The sequence below is a fragment of the Pinus tabuliformis genome, chromosome Q (assembly GCF_031772625.1).
Source record: "Pinus tabuliformis cultivar Carrire ecotype Pingquan chromosome Q, CPIR1, whole genome shotgun sequence".
Taxonomy (NCBI): Eukaryota; Viridiplantae; Streptophyta; class Pinopsida; order Pinales; family Pinaceae; genus Pinus; species Pinus tabuliformis.
Genome location: NC_142296.1, coordinates 6,410,080 through 6,426,779, shown reverse-complemented (window position 1 = coordinate 6,426,779; position 16,700 = coordinate 6,410,080). Strand labels below are relative to the sequence as shown.

The following is a 16,700-nucleotide window of genomic DNA, read 5'->3' as shown; positions in this document are numbered from 1 at the left end:
AATAATCATTAATGATGATGACAATGTTTATGCTGAATTGATGATGATGATTTGTTTATGTTGAATTCATGATGATGATTATGTATTTTTAAATATAGAATCTAGATTCTAAAAGATGAATGGTAATATGAAATTTGTATTTTGTCCAATATGTGTGTGTGTATGTGTGTCGTTTCCTTGTTGTATCATATCCGGATTTTTTAAAACTTTGTTGTATCCGTAGACGTTCCCTTATCTGTTCAGTGCAACTTAGCTCAGTATGGGTGAAACTCCCCTTTTTATCATTGCATTGTTAGAATGATACCACTTTCAAAAGTACTAGCAATGTTCTTGGCAAGTATATCAATCATCCCAAGCCACAAGAGGCACTTTTCTCTTGTGTCGGGATCTGCGTGGAAGTGGATCTGGATAAGGGACTCCCGACATCCATAAATCTCAATCTCGACAATTGGTCCCATATCCAAGGGGTAGACTACAATTAGCTTCCATTCAAATGCAAAGTATGCCATGAATATGGCCATTTTGCAAGAAGTTGCAAAGAAAATAGAAGGAACAACAAAAACAAGGGAAGAAGGAGAACAATAGCAATGGCGAAAAAGCAGAAGAGGCCCAGTAAAACAACAAAACAATTGGCCAGAGCAACCAAATCAGACTGGGAATAAAAAGAAAGACTAACCTCCCCCAAAAAAACCAATCCTGAAAGTGGAGAAGGAACCAACAAAGGGAAGAAAGAAAATAGTAACAACTATGAGGCATTAAATATGGTGAATTAACCAGAGGAAATTCCACAGAATAACCCCTCCATGCAAGAGAAGATCAAAAATTTGTATTAGATCCATATCCAAAAAAAATGGATGAAAATATGTTGACATTAGAAGAAGCTCTGACGCTAGCACAACAGATTGTGGAGTCTTTTGCAGAGGAGGAGGAATTCCTCTCCCCTAAACACACCAAGATGGGGTCATCTTTTCCAAGATCAAAAATGAGAAATCGGTCGCTAAGAAGAAGAAAGAACTAGAGAGGCTCCAATGAAAGGTAGGTCAAAAGACTAACAGAGGGTGTGATTGGAGAAAACGGAAAAAGATAAAGAAATGGGCACTCAGTCAATTCTAAATCAAAAACTCAAAAGATATAGAAACACCAGAAAAGGAGGAAACTCTAGCCCTCAGCAAGAGGCAACTCAAACAATCAGTAAGTAATGAGGGTTCACTCTTGGAATTGTAACGAGGGGTGTAAATTGAAAATAGGTGAATTAAAGATTAATGGCCAAATCAAGCCTGCTGTAATTCCCTAATGGTGGACAAAATATATATAAAAAATAGCATTATGAGTTGTAAATTGTTTTTGTTGGCACAGTTTCGTAAAGTATTCACCTACAAAACCTCTCTTTCTATTGCTCAAATATACTATCCCCAGGAAAATCATGTATTCCTAATGAAAAGAAGAAAACAATTGGAATATTTTGATGAATTAGCTCTATAATCCCTGATGTATTTGCTGTGAACCAAACACAGAATTATATAATACAAATACTTTTTCCGGTTAAAAAAATTTAAGTCGTATGCAGGGAATTCTAGTACGTAAAACTTGGATGATATCTAATCTCTTGATTATCAAATGCCTCTTTCGAAATGCCAATCCTGCACTCTTTGTTGATCTGATAATATTTGCAAGGGAGCTTTTGTTGAGAATCATATCTCCCTCAATCCTATCATGGCTGCCACGGAACTCTCTAGCTGGAAACTTTCATCGTCAAAACATTTCGCGGATGTCAAATGCAATTTTTTCTGCTTTAAATGCATGTTGTTTATCAACTCCCCATGGCATATAGCGACCTGCAAATATGAAACTCCAAAAAGTTGTCATAATTGATAAAAGCTTTTCCCAGTAACCCTACAGCAAAGCTTGAAGCAGCATAGCATCTTTGCACCCTCTTTATTACACCCCCAAGCTTGTCGTTGAAGAGCATTTCGAGCATTCAGTGTGTGGCAATCTGCGCCGCTGTGTGTTTGGCTTTGAAGCAGCATAGTGTCTTTCCACCCTCTTTGCATCATTTTCTATACAAGCTTCATTACCTAGTTTTTTGTTGAAAAACAATCCGAGCATGCAATGTGCAGCTTTTTGGTCCACTGTGTATTTGGCGGATAAAGAGGTTAGTGCTAACATAAACTGTCATGTTCCAGCGCAGAAACTGGCCTTCATTAGGACTCAATCAATGCAAGGCATGTCAAATGTTTCAGATATCAATCTTTATCCGGAATTCTGTTTTTCCTAAAAGTGTTTCCTTTAAACTTCGGAAGTACTAAAATTGGCCCTAAAAATGTTATGCATCACTAGAATTCGATCAATGTCATGTCAATTATTTCAGATATCAAATTTTTATTTTTCCCTTTTTTTTACTTTTTCCCCTCAAAGTCCTTCCTCTAAACTTTAGAAGAGTCAATCGACCCAAACACATCAGACCCCACGCGGGCAAACAACGAAACCCTGAGAAGTGAAAACCCTAATAAGCTCTTGCCGCTAACAAATGATGTATTGAATGAATTAAAGATAGACAAATTCCAGCTATACAAAAAGGGGTATTATTATTCAACTACCATCGGAAAAAAGTTCTCTAAATTTCGTGCTCTTAACATGATCAGGAGTGAAATTAGGAGAAGAAAAAAATCTCTAAGTTTCGTGGTCTGAACATGTTCGGAAGTGAACTTAGGATATTAGAGGCTACAAACCGGGCGCGGCACACGATCCTATCCAAATTTTTGGCAAATTGAGCAAATAAACAACACTGAGGAGAGATATATGCAAAACCTAGAACTTACTGTTGATGAAGTCGTCCATGAACGTCATGGCCGATGCTTAAAAATGTTGTTCGACAAAATACCTACGACAATCGCGATTCAAGCCCTCCGGTAATTGTGGAACCCGACTCAGGGATCTGGAAATCGAAATTTCTAACATTATAATCTTAATAAACAAATATACAGTCTAGACATAGCCAAAGTTAATCAGTTTGTTTACCTAGGTAGATTTATACGGATTTATTTAAACTTCGTGCAATAAGGATAAAGGTTAAATTGTAAAAGTGTACAATATGGTAGTATTTTAGGTGTACCATTAAAATTAAATATTTTTTAAAATTACATGATTTTACTGAATATACTTTTGGTTGTTCTTAAAATTTAGATGACTTTATTAAATATTTTTTAAAATTACATGGTTTTATTTTGGTTGTTTTTTAAATTTACATGATTTTATTAAATATATTTTGGGTAGGCTTACGGGGTCTCGGATTGATAGTGAATGGGTGCGCAGCTAAGGCACTCTTTGCTATAGGTCACTGATTCAAATCTCCGTGAATAGTTACCTACCAAAAAAATTTCTATCAAATAAAAGACTTCATCTTTTGACTATTAATAAATTAAAATTTTATTTTAATTATTAATATATTATATTTTAATTATATTTTAATTATTAATATATTATATTTTAATTATATTTAGTTGGTTTGTTGAGAGTGGATGGTGATTAACATTCTCCCTGCCAGATTTTATCTTTAAAATAAATCATCTTTGAAAACAAAAACTAAAAAAATTGTATATCAATTATTAATTTGATATTTGTTAAAACCCTTGTATACTAAGTTGATATTTGTTAAACCATAATTTTCCCATTAAATTAATATTGTTGGATTTATAACTTGATATCTATGATAGTTTATTATTTGAAGCAATCAGGTAAGGTAATATTTTTTTTTAATTTAACTTTAAATTATATTTATCATAATTTTTTATATAACAATTAATGTTTAGTAAATTAATATGGTCTATTTTCTTATTAATGTGGTATTTAATATATTTCTTAGTATAGATTTATCTTAAATATGGATTTAACATGAGCTAAGAAGGATTCAATTTTTTCACATGTAAATTTTTTTATGAGTCTACATTATTTTAAATGTTTTGTATAGTAATTATTTATTTATTTTTTAGATTTTAAAAAAATGGAAGACATAGCAAAAATTCAATTTTGATGACGACGGACATCGTTACACATCATACTTGGCTGTAGAATGAGCCTCTCGGCTCAATAACATTCTTTAGATTAGATATATTAAATAATATTTATCATTTTAGTTTATATTGTTATTATAATATATTTATGGAAATTTCTCTTGGTGTAGTGAGTCTAGTATGGGGGAGATATCCTATAATATTATAAATCAAAATAATAAAATAATACTTACATTGACAAAAAAATAAAAATAATAATAATAATAATTGAAAAAATCAGTGTCGGCCATAAGTACAATACTCCAATTTCCACCTTATATCCCATTATTGGACAACTAGTCTCACAATACCTCTTTTCAAGAGTGGTGACGTCAATAATCCCTCCAACTATAGGACCATAATGATAAACCCCTTGTTTACAAAGTTATTTTGAAGCATTCTAGAAAATAAAATCAGCAAGTGGGCAAAAGAAAGAGATAAGCATTCTAAAGGGCAAGCAGGTTTTAGACCCAAACATTCCAAAGTTGATCATTGTATAACTTTAAGGCACGTCATTGAAAAAGTTTGGGAGAAAAAGGAAGAAGTTTTTTGTTGCTTTGTTGATTTCATAAAAGTGTTTGACACGGTTGTAGTGTTCTATCTAGGGTACTAGACTAGACCATATTTATTATCGACCAGGATGCGTAAGCTTAGAGGCATGCGTCTCAAGTATATAGACATAAAGGATTAATAGCTAAGTGGTTATGATGTAGGTCACAGAGCTTCTTTACGGAAGATTGGGGTATGTTACCTATCATCCAAACACTCAGGTCACTCTGCTAGTATACCTAATTACAATGCGGTCATTCAATTCATTCGCCAAATTAAACACTGAAACTAAACACTGTGTATCACTGCAACCAAGATTTCAATCTCCTTACAGAGACATTATACATAAAACCCTTGTTCAGCAAACACCCAGCATTCACTAATGTTTATACAAGATAAAAATATACAGAGATCATAAACAGATTTTGAAATAAAAACAAAGTTCATGACATTGCTTTAAAAGACAACACAGGGATCGAATCCCTTACAGGACACGATTCACGATCTCAGCGATGGGCTATTCAAGCATTATCACAAACACAACCATATGCATTCGATTAAAGTCAATAACCAATCCTAACTATTGAAATCGGAAACCAATCCTAACTACTGTGCGAATAAAATGAAAAGGACAGTATACCAGTTTAACGCAGGGCCCGTCCGCGTTCCAGAGGTATACTGGACTGTATTCAACCGGTTATCAAATCAACGCACAAGACAAGGGTCGTGACTGTAACTGGATTCTTAATATTAAGTTCAAAAACTCTGTTTCAGAATGATACAACCATTAACCATCGTTCATTACATTGAACTGTATTTACATATGTCTTTTTTTTACAACACATTCAAAAACGAATGTACATACATGATATGGCTGTTGCCGCTTTTACTACATCAAGATTTTTTTTTAAATGTTTCCATCCTAAACTGATTTCAAAAAGAACAAAAACTAAATCAAATCAGAATGCTCTGCTGTTGCTGCCTTTGTCGCCAGTGTGCCATGCTTTGACCTGTGTTGACCGCGCATGTAGGAGGGTCGATTCTGCTGTGGGATAGGTATTCGTCCATGCTTGGACATTCTACTTTTCATCCATGCCTTTCGCTCTAGCCCAGTTGTTGTGCCACATGTCAAACAATGAGCCAATTACAGGATGTTGGAACTTCCTGTAACCATTTTACCAAAAACTTCTAATTCTTTAACATGAAACTCCTAAATCAATTTCAATGCATTTTAATAACTATAGAACTATTAACTAATCAATTTTCAAGGATTCTAAGAGGTATATGATGAAAAGGAATAGGCAAATGATATGTTTTAGGAGGAAAAAGGAGGTCATGGGATGGTACCAACATCTCTCCCCGACTTAAGGACTTAGCATGTCCTCATGTTAACCCCGAAGTACTTCCCTTGAACTCTGTCCCTGCCTGGATTTATGCTGCCTTTAGTAATGTGTCCACATTCTTTTTCACCTGGGTATCTTTCTGACCCTTGAGCTCCTGCTTTAATCTTTTGTATTTTTCTTTGAGGGTCTTCTTCTGATTGTACCACTTAGTGGCCCAGTTAGAAATCTCCGTTTGCTCAGCCTCCAGTTCACTGATTCTCTCCCTTAACTTTTCATTCTTCTTTTGAGTTTCTTTACTCTGCACTCGGAGCATTTCATTTTCTCTCTTGATAACTTTTTCTAGCATATTAGCCTCCATGAGCTCTTCCTTTAGTTCTTCAATTTGTTTTTCTAATTTCTTCTGTCTCTTAATGGGAGGTGGTGAACATTTTTCCTGCCTGTTATTGCTTTCTACCTCTATATCAACTCCTGGCCCTGGTGGTGAGTGGTCACCACTCTCAACATCCATTTGTGCAGGTGCATTGGATTCAAGCTGATCTTCTTGTAACTGGGCTTTTGGTGTCCTCCTTGTTCTTCGTGAGTAAGTGGTGAAAATTTTATCTTGTTCTGCCCTCTTAGCATCTTCCTTCCTCATGTTCCTAGTCCTTATGCTGCCCACAGGTAGAGGTGCCTTGTTGGCTTTGGATACTGGGATTTCTTCATCAATGTCCTTCATGAACCCTGAGTCCTCCTGCAATTCTTCTTTGTCTTCCTCATCTCTAATTTGATTAGCAGCTAGGAACTTTTTCCACGGTTTCCCTCTTCTCTGCAATTCATGTTCAATAAGAATTTTAATTAAGCCAAAGTGATATAGGCTCTTGTCTTCATTTCCCTTCTGCTTCTGGATGGTCTTGGACATCTTGGTTAAGCTTTGTAATAGAAAATATGGTAGACTGATAACACATTGTCTCTTCAAGTGCAGCAGTAACTTAATATGGTATAGATAGACAATACTGTAACGGCCTTCGCAGGTTATGAATTTTTGAAGGATATAGACCATCTCATCCCAGGGATGCATCAACCAACTTCTTGGAACACCTTTCTTCCAGTTAACTGATGAGACTCTGGATCTAGACATAAACTGTGTCCACGATTTCTCTTTAAATTGCTTTGTTTTAAAGTACTTCTCCCCTTCTGGACTAATCCCTATTGACTGAGCTATAGTATCCTCTGAAACCCTGAATGAGAAGTTACCTATCAGGGCTTTTTCTCCATTGAAGGTGAAAGCAAATTGTTTGGTAACCTCTTCATTACTTCCATGAAATTTTTCTAAAAATGGTAACCACTGTATCTCTCTAAGAATTGCAATGCAATCTTCATGATATTGAGAACTGTCGAACACACTCGGTTCGACCCTATTAGTCATAGTGGCAGAGGGTCGTGCTCTAACCCTTCTCTGTTTATGTCTTGCAATTTTAACAAAGAAATTTCAATTTGTTACCTGGTGTGTCGCTCCCTTAATATGATGCTCAGTCGGTCGACTGTCTTATGACTTTGGTGGGAGTCGAAACCGAGTGGTTATGTTTCCCTTTCTGTGGCGCTCACTGCTTCCAATCCTCACTGTGTAAGTCGAACCCAATTGGTAATACTTCTTCGGCGCTCACTGCTTCCGGTTCTTGTCAAAACCATATGATAATATTTCCTTCGGCGCTCACTGCTTCTGATTCTTACTGTGGAAGTCACGGGAAATCAAATGCCAGCGTAAGATAACCGAAAATGATGGTGGGATACCCAGCTGTACTTACTTCATAGCGTATTCATTTTTTTAGAACAGAGGAGTGTTGTACGCTTGTATAGATGTCACCATAAGAGCGCTGAAGGCGTATATGCAATGCTGGGTATGATTTCGGGGAGTCCCTTGAATCATTTGGCTACGTCGGGTGGTGGAGTCATGATTTGGCCGTGTGGAATACAATGAATAGGCCGCTTTACATTTGTTTCTTTCCCCTTTTATTTAAAAACACAATCCACCACGTGTCCTGTTTCGGTTGGCATTCAGTCAAATGGAAGATGTTGGTATGGCTGTAGGATGCATTTAGCATGACAAAGTTGATGTGTTGGTAATGGGTTCAGAGGTATGAATAGGTTGAAGTATGAAAAAATGATAAGAATCGGTGGAATAAGGGATGATGGAAAATGTAGGTGTCCTTGAAATTGATCATAACAGTCACAGTCATCAAATTTACATTAAAAATTAATCTAAGAAATTAAATGTTAAGAATAAGAAACATATTAATCTTTTGTTGGTTGTTGTTGTATTGACATGCTGAGTAGGACTAGTCCCTTTTTTACTGTTCTTTTGCTTGTTGTAACAGGTCCCCTGAGAAAGATTGAATGCACAGGTCCCTTTAGAAAGATTTGAAGATGCAACAGGTCCCTTTAGAAAGATTTGAAGATGCAACAGGTCCCTTGAGAAAGATTGAATGCAACAGGTCCCTTGAGAAAGATTTGAAGATGTTCATGCAGCTCCTTATGTGTATACAGGTTCATTGAGCTTGGGCATTTGATGGAATCTTGGTGCCCAAATCCTTGTAGAAACTTGATGAAACTCTTGTAGAAACTTGATAAAAATTTGTTGAAGTAGCCCCAAGTGTCAATCTCTTTAACAGGTCCCTTCTAGGTGTCTTAAACAGGTCCCATTACTGCTGATGTTGGTAGCATAGTCGTCTGGACATAACAGGTCCCTCTGAGATAAAACAATGACAAAACAGCTTATTTATTGAAGTCTGGAATGCTGGAACAAGTTGCTTTGGAAATTTACAGTGAAGACATAGGATAAGAAATCTTTAAGAATTTACAATGGAGAGATAAAAGAACAAAATGCTGATGCCTCTCTCCCCGACTAAAATTTTGACTTGTCCTCAAGTCATGATTCAGTTGATAAATCAAATAGTGAACAAAAGAAAGAGAATTCATACCCGCCAACAAATTGGTTTTCAAGTAGGAATTCGGGGTTAGAGTGTGCCAGAGGCTGGTTTTCACATCTAACCCATTATTTTTTATATATTTTTTTTTTTTATTATTTTTTTTTCTGTTTATATATATATTTTTTTAGTTTTTGTTTTATATTATTTTATTTTATTTTTATTTCTTTTTGACTCTGAAATTGAAAGGAAAATGAACTAAGGCAGTGATACTGCAGCTGAGGGCTGCAATACCTCAACCTCTCTTTGCTGAGATACTGTATGGAGAAAATCTTGCTTGCTGATGGGCTTGGTGTATAGTTTCAGGCGATGACCATTGACAGTAAAGGAGTGACCTTCCCCATCAATAGTTTTGAGCTTGACTGAACCATTGTCGTAAGCCTGAATAATTTCATATGGGCCCATCCAATGGGTGGTGAACTTGGCTTTATGATCTATGAATTTTGAGTCAAAAAGTAAAGCCCAGTCACCTTCCTTGAACTGCTTCTTCTTAATATGTGCATCATGCCACTGCTTCCTTTGTTTTTGCATGAGGATTGTGGTTTCCTCTGCTTGCTGCCTCATTTCATCCAGCTGGTTCAACTGTTGCATTCTTTCTTTTTGTGCTTGGTCCAAGTCAATTTGCAAATCTGCAGCCAGTTTAAAAGTATGTATTTGAAACTCAATAGGAAGCATTACCTCTTTGCCATACACCAATTGATATGGTGTAAATCCGGTAGTATCTTTCCACGTAATTCTGTAAGCCCAGAGTGCATCTTTGAGCTTTTCTTCCCAATTCTTCCTGTTCATTGCCACAATTTTAGTAATGATCCCCTCCAAAGTTTTGTTTGTGGATTCCACCTGCCCATTGGCCTGTGGATGGTAAGGGGTACTTTTCCTATGCTTGATTTGGTATTTGTCTGTGATGTCATTCACCAGCTTTGAGGTGAATTGAGTACCTTGATCAGTCACAATTTCCCTTGGTACCCCATACCTCACAAAAATCTCTTCAAAAAGGAAATTTACTACTGTGTGTTCGGTGGCTCTAACCAGTGCTTTTGCTTCAGCCCACTTTGTGACGTAATCAGTACATACTAAGATGTACCTTTTACCATTGGAGGTTGGGTTAATGGGTCCTATAAAGTCTAGAACCCATTTGTCAAATGGCTCTAAGTGAACTTGGGGCTGAAGGGGCATCTCATCGGTAGATGTGGGCCTGCCCATTCTTTGGCAGCTGTCACAACTCTTTACATACTTCTTGGCATCCTTGAAAATGGATGGCCAGTAGTATCCAAGAGTAAGAACTTTGAATGTTGTCCGCTTAGCTGCAAAATGCCCACCACACGGTTCATCATGGCAAGATTTTAAAATATCAATTACCTCATCATTTCTTACACATCTTCTAATGATCATATCATAACCAGTGTAAAATAAATCGCCATTAAGCCATGAATATCTAGCACTTTGTTTGACTAGTCTCTTCCTTTCCTTTGCAGTAAAGTGTGGAGGTGTCCTTCCTGTAGACAAATAATTGGCCAAATCAGCATACCAAGGAGTTACTATGGAAATTGCAAATAAGTTTTCATCTGGAAAAGAATCTTCAACTAGAACAACCTCACCTGGATTTTGTAGTCTAGAAAGAAAATCTGCCACCTGGTTCTCTTTGCCTGGTCTATCTAACACTGTGATGTTAAATTCCTGTAACAATAATAACCATCTAGTAACTCTGCCACTAGTTATTGGTTTATTCATTAAATGTCGAATGGCGGAATGATCAGTATGTACAAAGACCTCATAACCAGTTATATAATGTCGGAATTTATTCACAGCATAAATGATGGCAAGTGTTTCCTTTTCTGTAACTGTGTAGTTTAACTCTGCAGGTGTTAGATTTTTGCTAATGAAATAAATGGCATAAGTACAAGATTCCTCTTTTTGGCCTAAGGATGCACCCACTGCAGTGTCAGATGCATCCGTGAAGATATGAAATGGTAGGCTCCAATTAGGCCCTCTCAAGACTGGTGCGGTTGATAACTTCTTTTTGAGTTGTTCAAATGCTTGTTGACAGTTCTCATTCCAGTTGAAAAGTACATCTTTGGTTAGAAGTTTAAACAAAGGTAAAGCTATTTTACTAAAATGTTCAATGAATCTTCTGTAGTAGCTTGCATACCCAAGGAAACTTCTTACCTCTCTCTGATTCTGTGGAATTGGCAAATCAGCAATGATCTGGATCTTTGCTGGGTCAACCTTGATGCCTTGAAAAGAAATATAGTGGCCTAACACTATCCCTTCATTTAACATCATAAAGCACTTTTCATTGCTGAGGGACAGGTTAGCTTCAATACATCTTTTCAAAACTCTCTCAAGGTTGTCTAATGCATGTTCAAATGAATTGCCATATACTGAAAAATCATCCATGTAAACTTCAACACAATCATGAATTAAATCAGCAAAAATAGCTAGCACAGCTCTCTGAAATGTAGCTGGAGCGTTGCAAAGTCCAAATGGCAAAACATTGTAAGCATAAGTGCCCCAAGGACAGGTGAATGTCGTTTTGTCCTGGTCTTCTGAGGCGATCCTGATCTGGTTGTAGCCACTGAAACCATCAAGAAAGGAAAATTATCATTTGCCAGCTAGGGTGTCTAACACTTGGTCAATAAATGGTAGTGGGAAATAATCTTTGAGCGTTGCTTTGTTCAACTGTCTATAATCAACACAAATGCGCCACTTACCATTTTTCTTGGGCACTATAACCAATGGGGATACCCACTGACTGTCAGAAATAGGATATATAAAATTAACTCTCAAAAGTTTTTGCAATTCCTCCCTGACAATATCTTGGAGCATGGGGTTCATTCTTCTCTGTGGTTGCCTCACTGGTTTAATAGTGTTATCTGTATAGATATGGTGAGTGCATGTGTCGGGGTGAATCCCATGCATATCGGTGTAGTCCCAAGCAAAGGCTTTTTGGTATTTTCTCAAGAGTCTAATCAATTTCTCTTACTGAGATGAGTCTAGGTGATTGCCTATGTTCAGAGTTTTCCCTGGACTAATCTCTATGATCTGACTCTGTGTGTTGGTGATGGATTGAACTGGAAAAATGTCGTGAAATGTGGTTTGCAAAGATTGGATGGTGCATGTTCCCTGAAAGTTTTGGGCCAGAAGTACATCTGCAGCATGATATTGTTCGTTTCTCAAATTTTCGGACATATCAGGTTGAGAAAGGAATAATTCTACCAAATCATTATTGTCTTGTTCTTGGAAATCATAGATTTGGTCAATGCTAAAAACAGATTGTACTTCTTCTTTATCATTAAATTTATCATCAAGCCACAAATTGTGTGTTACTGCTGGTGATTGTGCCGATGGATAAAGGGTGAGTTGTTTTCTTTCGGTCCCCCTTGAAATGATCATGTTGCCCGATCGACATCCTATAAATGCATCAGCAGTCACCAACCATGGTCTACCAAGGATGATAGGGTGTCCTCCTAAATTGGATTTGGGTTGAAGGACTAAGAAATCCACTGGATACTCCCAAGAGTCCAATGAGACAATGATGTCCTCCAAGATCCCCTCAGGAATCACTTTAGACCTATCAGCTAGTTCTAGAACAATCGTTGTATGTTGCAAATTTATGAGCTGGAGTGTTCTCATGGTTTCAAGAGTCATGACATTGATTGCGGCCCCGAGATCTATCAAAGTGTTTGGAATCTGTATGTTGTTAATGATGGTGGTCACTCTGGGGATGCCAGGATCAACATACTTCTCCATGGAGATGGTATTGGTCATAAGGCCTGCTAAATTTCCTAAAACATGAATGGTTTGAGGATCAATCCTTTTTCTAGTAGGCTTCTTGAGGCACATGTCTTTGATGGCTTTGGTATAGATAGGAATGTCTTTTATGGCTTGCAGCAGTGGAATTTTTATGTAGACATTCTTGAGTTCATCTAAGACATCAAACTGTGGTATAGACAGTGGAGGTTTTATTTGGACCAATCGGTCTGGAAAAGGTGGATGCAGTGGTTGCATCTGTTTGTCTTTGGTATCATTGTTTGGTTTTCTTTGATTTGTCATTTCATTTTCATTTTCTGTGTTTTCTTCTTGCTTATCTGTTATTGGAGAATCTTTGTGGAGTATCCTACCAGACCTCAAGTTAATATTTTGCAAAGGAAGTGTGGAATATGAGGTTCCCTCTTCTACATTGTAAGCTGGCCTCTCTGCTCTATTATTTGGATTTGGGACAGTTTGAGCAGGAATTTGAGTGGGTCTGGGAGGTTGTGAGTTAGCTGGAAATTGCAGTTGTGGTGGATTTATTGGTGGAGGAGCAGGCAATGCTTGTTGAGGAGGTTGGGGCTGATAAACAACTTGCTGAGGATACTGCTGATATGGTTGGGAATGTGATGAATACGGCTATTGGTATTGCTGATATGGTTGTGAGTATGGTGGGTATGATTGAGGGTATGTATGATAAGATTGGGAGTACTGTTGAGACAGTCTCCATTGGTGTTGTGATTGGTTTTGGTGCTGCCATGGCATGGGTACATTCCATGAGTTTTGTGCATACATTTGATCATTCATAGGAAATTGTAAATTTTGACTTGGAAACATACCTTGAGGTGCTGGCCTTGGCTGCTATGGTCTCTTTGCACCCATGTAATACACGTTTTCCATCTCTGCATTGGCTGCCATATTACAGTTCTGCAAAACCTTAACTTTAGGACAGTTAAACATATCATGATGTTCAGTACAGAAAGCACAAACTTGGATGTTTTCTAGAGGGCAGTCTTTTAATGCATGTTTCTTCCGGCATTTTAGGCAGAAGATAGCCATTATCTGATCTTCATCTTCTTGTTTCTTCTTGGCTTTTAAAGTGTCAATTTGGTTCCCTAGAGTGCTTAACAAATCTGTTTTAAACTCTTCTAAAAGATTCCCTATTTCAGCCCTTGTGACACTTGTAGAGGCAGATTTTGTGACTTTGGATGACAGGGTTCTCTTTCCCATTTTAGCTTTACTCCTTGAATACTTTTCGCACAACTCAGCGATTTCTTCAAAGGGTAAGGCAGAAATGTCACATTTGCCCATCAAGTTGAGGTCATCCATGTATTCCTCTCGGATACCTTTCAAGAATATTGTGCGGATCAGATCAAGAGGCATAGTTCGGTGTTTAGATTTTTGTAAGTTATAGACAAACCGTTCTAAATATTCCTCTAAGGTTTCATCCTCTTGCTGGCTCATTCTAAAGATATCATCTTTAGAATCTTTGGATCTGCAATAAGGCTGATATTTCCTAAGAAATATTCTCCTCATGCCATCCCAATCAACTATAGCATGCTCACCAAGCCTCATGAACCATCTTAAGGCTGATGCCTTTAATGTCGTTGGGAATAATCTAAGCCTATGAGCATCATCTGTATAGCCATATGTTCGACATACAATGTCAAACTCGAACAAGAATGAGTTTGGATCCTCCGAAGCCATACCATAGAAGTTTGGTAGCACGGATGGGGGTATGTTTTTCATTTTGATCTCATCATCTTCCTATGGTTCATGTATAGGAAACTTAAAAGTTGACTCCTCTTCATCTCCTTGGCGTGGTACTGATCCAGATCCTTCCTCAGCCATTCTAATAGGTCTCTCTGTGTCAGTGTCACTTGTTTGAAAAAGGAGATTAAAGAAAGATTGTTCGGTCACTGTGCTACTTTCTCCTTGTGTGGAAGGTCTAGGAAAGTGCTTCTTCTGAGATTTATGTGTAAATAAAGTTTTCCTTTCAATAAGAGTAAGTCTCTGTCCTGACTTTTGTTTTTCTTCCAATGCTTGGATAACTTCCTCAGCTGGTGTTGTATTCCCTAGAGAGTCTGCTCCTGATGATGATGGGTTAGTTTTTAGATGGTGGGGGGTTTTTACAAATCTACCTTGACTGTCTCTAAATCTAGGCATAAATGAACATGATTTCTAACTGTGTTTTTGTTTATTTTTGTGTATTGAAATTTTTTCTTTTTGTTTGAATCCTTTAAGTACGCCTCCCCGACAACGGCGCCAAAATGTAGTGTTCTATCTAGGGTACTAGACTAGACCATATTTATTATCGACCAGGATGCGTAAGCTTAGAGGCATGCGTCTAAAGTATATAGACATAAAGGATTAATAGCTAAGTGGTTATGATGTAGGTCACAGAACTTCTTTACGGAAGATTGGGGTATGTTACCTATCATCCAAACACTCAGGTCACTCTGCTAGTATACCTAATTACAATGCGGTCATTAAATTCATTCGCCAAATTAAACACTGAAACTAAACACTGTGTATCACTGCAACCAAGATTTCAATCTCCTTACAAAGACATTATACATAAAACCCTTGTTCAGCAAACACCCAACATTCACTAATGTTTATACAAGATAAAAATATACAGAGATCATAAACAGATTTTGAAATAAAAACAAAGTTCATGACATTGCTTTAAAAGACAACACAGGGATCGAATCCCTTACAGGACACGATTCACGATCTCAGCGATGGGCTATTCAAGCATTATCACAAACACAACCATATGCATTCGATTAAAGTCAATAACCAATCCTAACTATTGAAATCGGAAACCAATCCTAACTACTGTGCGAATAAAACGAAAAGGACAGTATACCAGTTTAACGCAGGGCCCGTCTGCGTTCCAGAGGTATACTGGACTGTATTCAACCGGTTATCAAATCAACGCACAAGACAAGGGTCGTGACTGTAACTGGATTCTTAATATTAAGTTCAAAAACTCTGTTTCAGAATGATACAACCATTAACCATCGTTCATTACATTGAACTGTATTTACATATGTCTTTTTTTTACAACACATTCAAAAACGAATGTACATACATGATATGGCTGTTGCCGCTTTTACTACATCGAGATTTTTTTTTAAATTTTTCCATCCTAAACTGATTTCAAAAAGAACAAAAACTAAATCAAATTAGAATGCTCTGCTGTTGCTGCCTTTGTCGCCAGTGTGCCATGCTTTGACCTGTGTTGACCGCGCATGTAGGAGGGTCGATTCTGCTGTGGGATAGGTATTCGTCCATGCTTGGACATTCTACTTTTCATCCATGCCTTTCGCTCTAGCCCAGCTGTTGTGCCACATGTCAAACAATGAGCCAATTACAGGATGTTGGAACTTCCTGTAACCATTTTACCAAAAACTTCTAATTCTTTAACATGAAACTCCTAAATCAATTTCAATGCATTTTAATAACTATAGAACTATTAACTAATCAATTTTCAAGGATTCTAAGAGGTATATGATGAAAAGGAATAGGCAAATGATATGTTTTAGGAGGAAAAAGGAGGTCATGGGATGGTACCAACAACGGTTCCTAGGGATAAGCTTTGGCACATAATGGAGCAACTTGGGGTTCCTAAACATTTGAGAGCAGTTGTGCATAGGTTTTATGAAAAGGTGAAAGTCAAAATTAGAACTTCAATAGGCATTTCTTAAAGTTTTAGAAGCGATATTGGGGTCAAACAAGGTTGCCCATTGTCTTCTACCCTTTTTGGTTTATATATCGACAAGCTTGAGGAGTGGTTAAATTCGCAAGGGGGTGATGGTATCCATTTGGGCAAGTTTGTTATAAGGCTTCTTTTGTATGCAAATGACCTTATTTTGATTGCTAAATCTCCTCTTGGTTTGCAAGAGCACTTACTATCCCTTGAGCATTTTTGTAAAAGGGTCGGGATGCAAGTTAATATTAGCAAAACGAATGTAGTGGTTTTCTCTAAAAATAAAAAAAGAAAAAAAAAACATAATCAACATAAGTTCTACTTTGAAGGC

At 37.1% G+C, this 16,700-nt stretch overlaps 1 protein-coding gene across 2 annotated transcripts in view; it reads right to left on the bottom strand.

Annotated features, from left to right (window-relative positions):
- LOC149218002 (PHD finger protein ING1-like) overlaps positions 1-3,009 on the bottom strand; it is a 253,195-nt gene extending 250,186 nt beyond the window's left edge. Inside the window, exon 1 of one of the 2 annotated variants that reach the window (XM_089383726.1) lies at positions 2,820-3,009. In XM_089383726.1, the coding sequence (XP_089239852.1) occupies positions 2,820-2,847 (28 nt within the window). In that variant the 5' untranslated portion in view covers positions 2,848-3,009. The remainder of the gene's footprint in view (positions 1-2,819) is intronic. The other variant, XM_089383725.1, reaches the window with a different exon arrangement.
- Positions 3,010-16,700: the final 13,691 nt, after the last annotated feature.